Consider the following 6,000-nt stretch of genomic DNA (forward strand, 5'->3'; position numbering starts at 1 on the left):
TGCCCATCGACTCCAGTCACCCTCCATGCCAGGGACCTCCTCTGCAGCCCACACCAGCCCAGCCTACACCCTCAGAGAAACAACAGGAATGCTCTTGAGAAGTTTCAGTGTTTTATTAACAAAATCTTATTTTTTTAAAAAAAGTCTGTCTTCGAGGTAAGATGGCAGGGGCATGGCAGGGGCACATGGCCTGGCCAGATATTCAAGCCCGGCCTGGCAGGAGTGGAAGGGCAGTGACCACACACTGTTGAGGTAACCAGGATCTCACCAGCCCCAGGGCTGCCCGGCAGCCTGTACCAGCCAATGAGTATGGGTTATGGCTTATGTGCAAAAATAAATCTGGTGGGGGGACTGCTAGGGGTGCAGGGGACAATCTGTCAGGGCATTTGCAAAGTGAGATTCTGGAACCCTAGTGAGCAAGGCAGAAAGAGGACCCCCAGCCAAGACCTGCTCAGCTGTAGACACGACGCTACCAGCACCGGGGGGATCCAGCTTGGGCAACAGCAGGGCAGGGCAGGGCATGGCAGAGTGCCTGGCAGGGTTAGGAGCAAAGGCCTGGGGATCTCCCAGGGCTGGCTGGGAGCCACCAGCAGGGGCAGTGGCTGGGGCACTGGCCTTGGGCTCCTGGAAGGCTCTGGCATAAAGTGATGGCCACACAGCGAGCCATGGTTCCCTACTGGAAGGGCCAGGATAGGGGACCTAGCTCCAGCTGCAGTGGCTCTGGGAGCAGGCAGCAGGTGGCCAGCGGGGCGAGCATAGTGGCAGGCCCTGGCCCTCACGCTGGCCCGTCTTCACCATCAGCTCTCGGGCTGAGCTGGGGTGCTGTCCTCTTCCAGGCCTTCACTTCTCTGCAACCACACTCTCTCAGCTGTCCCAGGACTTCTGTGCATGTAGCTTCGAGACAGGGGAGGGTATGGTGCCAGGCACAGCAGCAAAGACTTCTCAGCAGCTTTGAGACCTAAAGGAAAGGAGAAGCAGCAGGTGTTTAGGGACAGTGTCACGCCAGATTCATCCCAAGGGTCGGGGACGGATGGAGGGACAGGCTGCCCTCCCCAGACTGGAGCCCAAGGGCCTGTCCAAACCTCTCTGCCCAGAGGGCCGGGATAAGCTGGAGACCTGGGGGCTGGGCAGGACAGTGGGTAAGGGATAGTCTTGGACAAGAGGGAGAGGGCGCCATTACCTGGTGTCATTCTCCTGGCTCTGAAGGTGCCGGCTGCTGCCTCAGCCGGATTTTAGAACTCTGCCCCTCTGGGACCCTCTGCATTCCTCAGCTGAGTCACCGAGCTGAGCTCTGCTCTTCTCCAGGCTTGTGTGAATCACTGTGCTGGGGCGAGAAAAAACAGGGTCCCTGTGAGCTGGCTCAGCAAACTCCCCCAGCACTGCCCCCAGCCTGGCCCTCTCCTTGGTCCCCGAAGTGTCTGTGCCTCCCACGATGCCATCCCCACCCAGTCCCTGCAGCTGACCTGCTGCAGAACCCTCAGAGTTTCAGTGGCTCCCCTGAAAATGTACCTGGCCCAATCCCTCCTTTCCCAACTCTAAGATGCCACAAGGCTCACCTTGGGGCCAGGAGGTGCCAGGATGTCAGGTCTGCTGCTGTTATTGCTGCATCTGTGGCTTCAGCTCACCCCTGGGAGGGGAGCTGTGCTGCCCAAGGATGGCCAGCTACTCTGGGAGGCGGCATGGGTGCCAGCTGGCTTTGCTGTGTCTGCCAGGAGCAGGTGGTGTCCCCGGAAGTTGAGGTTCCCTCTGCACTGGTTCTGCCATAGCTTCTGCCCTGGGGTGCCCACGAGCTTGGAGCTCACAGTCCCTGACTTCTGGACACTTGGTTTCCTGTGTGCCCAGAGGGTCAGGGCATTGGAGTAGAATGAGGACGCTGGGGATCTTCTGTGATGGCCTGAGAGTGTGGAGGTTGGGGCCACCAGCCAGGTGTGGCCAGGCCAAGGGAAGACAGACGAGGGGAGGGTGACAGGCAGGAACCCTGCAGGAGAGGAGTCTTTTTCTATTTGGTGGCGTGGGACTGCGAGTCAGACCAGGAGGCAACTGGGTGCCCAGTTGGACAGGATTCCCCTGTGCAAGTCAGCCCCAGCTCAAGTCCTGGTTGACAAAGGCCACAGGTTGGGTGTGGCAGGCGGGCTGGGGGGCCCTGGGCTGCCCTCTATTCGGTCTGGGTCCGGTCGCTGGCCATGGACTCGCTAGTGAGGGCAGGTGTGAGGGCCTCTGCCTCGTCCTCAGCAGGCAGAGGGGGACCAGCCGGCTCGGCCGCCTGCTGCAGATCATCCTGCACTTCCATGCCCCTCTGGATGAGCTGCTCCAGGGTCTTGGGCAGCGGGTGACGCAGGAAGCGCTTGAGTTTGGGCTGCAGGGTGCCGACCACATACTGGATGATTTCCTCCTCCTCAGCGTCCACGTACAGTGTCTGGTACAGGTCTCGCTTGCGCCACAGGAACTGGTCCAGTGGCTCACCCTGCTTCTGCGGCAGATCCAGCTCCCGCTGGATGGCCTCCCGTGACAGCGTGCCCTCGCTGTACTGCAGGAACTCCTTCTTGAACTCCACCCAGTTCTTCACCGAGCCCTGCTTGAACTCCCACCACTTCTTGGCTGGCCCATTCATGTGGTTCTGGATCTGGGACAGCCAGTACTCCTCAGAGCCGCCCACCTGCCGCAGGTACTCTTCCAGGTGGCTCAGGAACTCCCGCGGGTCCTCAAAGATCTGAGTGTCTACACCAGGGCTGGGCTGTCCATCCTCACCTGAGCCCCATGGCTGGTACTGTTGGGCCTCAGCTGGCTCCTGTCCAGGTAGCTCCCCAGCAGCCGGTGGTGGGGTGATGGCATAGGGGCTCACAGTGTAGTCATAGCCATCAGCCTCGTGGCAGTAGCTTTCGGGACCCCCCACGCCCACGGAGACCGTGTGGCGGGCCGGCTCGTTGCCCACAGGGTACTTGCCGCCCATGGACTCCAGGCGGTCAGCCCACCTCTCCAGCCGGTAGAAGACCTCCCGCCACACGTGCATCTCGCGCTTAACCCAGCGCTCCAGGTTGGCGATGGTCTCCTGACAGCGGCTCAGGCAGGCCTTGATGGACTTTTTCCAGCGCTGCGAGTCGCTGGTGGGCACATAACCGTCCAGGTTGTTCTCCAGCTTGCCCACCGACCTGTGCAGCCCCTTCAGCTCACGCTCTACCTGCTTGGACACCTCGGTCAGCAGGTGCCGGTGGGTCCTCCGCACGTGCTCCAGCATCTCGGCCCGGCACTTACCGATCTGCAGGATCACATTGGGCTTGGCTGCGGGTCCGCCCCGCGGCCCGGAGTAGGGGTTGAGGCCGCCGCTCGTCATGTGGTCCAGCTCCATCTGTGCGCAGGTAGCGGTGCCCCGGACAGGCTGCAAAGTCCTCTGCGGCAGGCTGTGGGCAGGCGCAGGGCCGGCGGCGGCGAGGCAGCGCGCCCGGGTGCTGCGGTCCGCAGAGCGCTGCAGGTGCGGCAGGTGTGCGGCTGGCGGAGCTGCGGCTGAGCGAGGACGCGCCACCCAAGCTCTGCGCTCCGAGCCGCCGCCGCCGGCTTTTTATGCTGCCTGGGGCCGTGGGCGGCCCCGCGCCCAGCTCCGGCTCCCATTGGCCCCGCCGCAGGCTCCCCGCCAGCGTCTCCGCCCGCGCCCCCTCCTGCCGCAGGCCCCGCCTCCCCAGCGCCCACTCGCGCCTCCCGGGCGAGAGCCAGCGAGGACCAGCCCCCTGCACACCCGGCTCGCACGGGGTGACTAATCCGCAGCACTGCGCGCCTCCCACCGGGTGCTGGGTTCCTTCAGCCAGGAGGGACTTTGAGGGGACCAGCGAACCCCCGCCTCCTCACTAGCGCTGGACTGCAGGGACAGGAGGAGGCAGGTTGTCACCTGCTGCTTCTTGGCCCCAGGGTCTCATGATCTCTTTCCTAAAGGAGGATAGTCCGCTAGGCACTGCCCCTCTGGATCCTGACCTTGCCTCTGCCCAGCCTGGCTTTGCAGGATGACAACCTCAGAAGAGCCCTGGCAAGACCCTCTCCCTCCAGATGTCTTTTTCCTCAAGCAGCCTTCATTTCAGTGAGTACTTGTACACACCCACACCCACCAGATCCTGCCCACTCCTGCCCTTAGGGCCTGGAGTCCTGGTCCTAGTCTGGTTCTCCTAGCCCTGTGAGGGACTTGCACCCAGGCAAAACCCTGTCTGGGCCCTGATGTAATGTGGCTGTGTGACTCCTGCCCAACTAACAGTGACTGGGAAGGACCACAGTGCCTCCAGAGGCCTGAGACTTCACTTAGGCCTCCCAGGAGTCTGGAAGATGTTTGGTGGGGAACAGGTGTGGGGGGCAGAGGAGGTGCAGGGGTCACTCAGCCCACAGATGAGTTCTGGGCCCTGAACACCACAGGGCATAGGCATAGCCAGGCCAGAAGCTCCAAGACTTCAAGGAGGCTGGAGACTAGAACAAGGAGGGAGGGAGGAGGAGGTCCGGGAGGAGGGAGGGAAGGAGAGAAGGAGGGAGGAGGGAGGAGGAGAAGAGGTGCTGGTAGCTCTCATCAGCCAGGAGAGGCAGAGGAAAGCAGCACGCCATATAAGGAATGGGGCTCCGGAAGCTGAGATTCCCTGCGGAGGGAGCCCCTTCTGCTTCCTTGGCAACTGCAGTGGTGCAGTGGGGGAGGGAGAAATGTCCTTCCAGGGTTCCTCCAAGGATGGCTGGCTGGGTCTAGGTCTCCATCCTCTGATGTTACCTGGGGGCAGGTGATATACCACCACCCACATCAGAGGCCCATGGACACACAATGACAGGACACCTTATTGCCTCTGCCAGTCCCTCTCCTCTCAGACACACCCACTGCACACTCATAGCCCCCAACACTTACCCCCACTCAGAGCCATATATACACTCATGCCCCCCACTCACAGTTCTGCACACTCATGCCCCCCACTCACAGTTCTGCACACTCATGCCCCCAGCCCTCCAACCCACCCTGTCTTGTTCACACACCACTGGAATCCCACTCCTTGCCCACCCCCTGGAGCCCCTCCCCTTCTGCTCTCGGGGAGCCCCTGCCCCCCTCAGAGCCAGCCTGTCTCCTTCTTCCCTGCTGGGCTTCTGCCCCTGAGGGGAATGTCTTTCTGGGGGGAAAAAAAAACCTTCCCCCAAAATGGCTCTCCTGGCATTTCTAATTAAAGTAGAGTGGGCGGGCACAGAAGGGAGGGCGGAGGGGCACCACCGCAGGGAGGGGGAGCCAGGCAGAGAAGCTACGAGAACAGGGACCAACTGGAGCCTTCCCACGGAGGAATCCCTATGGCAGGTGGTTGCAGACTGTGTCTGCACCCTGAGATGCCTGGCGGTTGTCAAGGGCCCTATGCTGTGGGGTCCAACTGATAAGCCAGCCGGACACTGCCTCTGGGTTCATGAGTGTGCCAGTCAGTGCTTCAGTGACCAAGGCTAGCCCCAGTGGTTTAAAAGCCCGCCCATGTGCCCCCTCCCAGGTCCCCTGACCATTGGGGCCAGGACAGGCTCTCAGGCCACCTTCCCAGCCCTGCCCTCAGGGAGGCACCGGTGGACAGGCTTCCTGGGCTGGAGGATGAGTGAGCAAAGATGAGATGGGAAGGGGTGACAGCATGAGCAGGCACTGCTACCTCCCCCTCTTCCCCCCTCCGCCGCGCCCCGCTGCAGAGGAGCGGTGGGGGGTGGGTAGGCTAGATGCCAGCATCTGCCCCTTTGTCAGGGGAGCTGGACCTGGGCGGTAGAGGGTGCTCTCAAGGTGGCCAGAGGGCAGTCAGGACTTGGCTTGGACCAGACCCTTTGGTGCGTCATCCTGTGTCCCAGAATGCCACATGCCTAAGTGCCCCGGCCCTCTCATCACCCCCTCTCCCATCACCAGCTAAAGAGCAGGACAAAGGTGGCCCCATTCAGACTGAAGAGCAGCATAGTAAGTGAGCACCAGGGGGAGACAATGGGAGCAGGTCACATGGCGTCCCCACCCCCTTCCCTGCAGGGTCTGCGGAA

The 6,000-nt window shown here is 62.0% G+C and overlaps 2 protein-coding genes across 2 annotated transcripts in view; both read right to left on the minus strand.

Moving 5' to 3' along the window:
• Positions 1–757, minus strand: part of LOC109681786 (maestro heat-like repeat family member 5) — a 73,198-nt gene extending 72,441 nt beyond the window's left edge. The window contains exons 1-2 of the mRNA XM_074066999.1: positions 678–757; positions 474–634 (exon numbers count right to left, since the gene is read on the minus strand). Coding sequence (XP_073923100.1) covers positions 474–634; positions 678–757 — 241 coding nt within the window. The remainder of the gene's footprint in view (positions 1–473; positions 635–677) is intronic.
• On the minus strand, positions 95–3,514 carry Arc (activity regulated cytoskeleton associated protein). Its single transcript, XM_020156668.2, has 3 exons — positions 1,557–3,514; positions 1,181–1,324; positions 95–958 (listed from the first exon to the last, which is right to left on the minus strand). Exon 1 carries the CDS (start codon positions 3,344–3,346, stop codon positions 2,156–2,158), a length of 1,191 nt encoding a protein of 396 aa, XP_020012257.1. The 5' UTR covers positions 3,347–3,514; the 3' UTR covers positions 95–958; positions 1,181–1,324; positions 1,557–2,155.
• Between the last annotated feature and the right edge of the window lie 2,486 nt (positions 3,515–6,000).

The sequence above is a fragment of the Castor canadensis genome, chromosome 3, assembly GCF_047511655.1.
Source record: "Castor canadensis chromosome 3, mCasCan1.hap1v2, whole genome shotgun sequence".
NCBI lineage: Eukaryota > Metazoa > Chordata > Mammalia > Rodentia > Castoridae > Castor > Castor canadensis.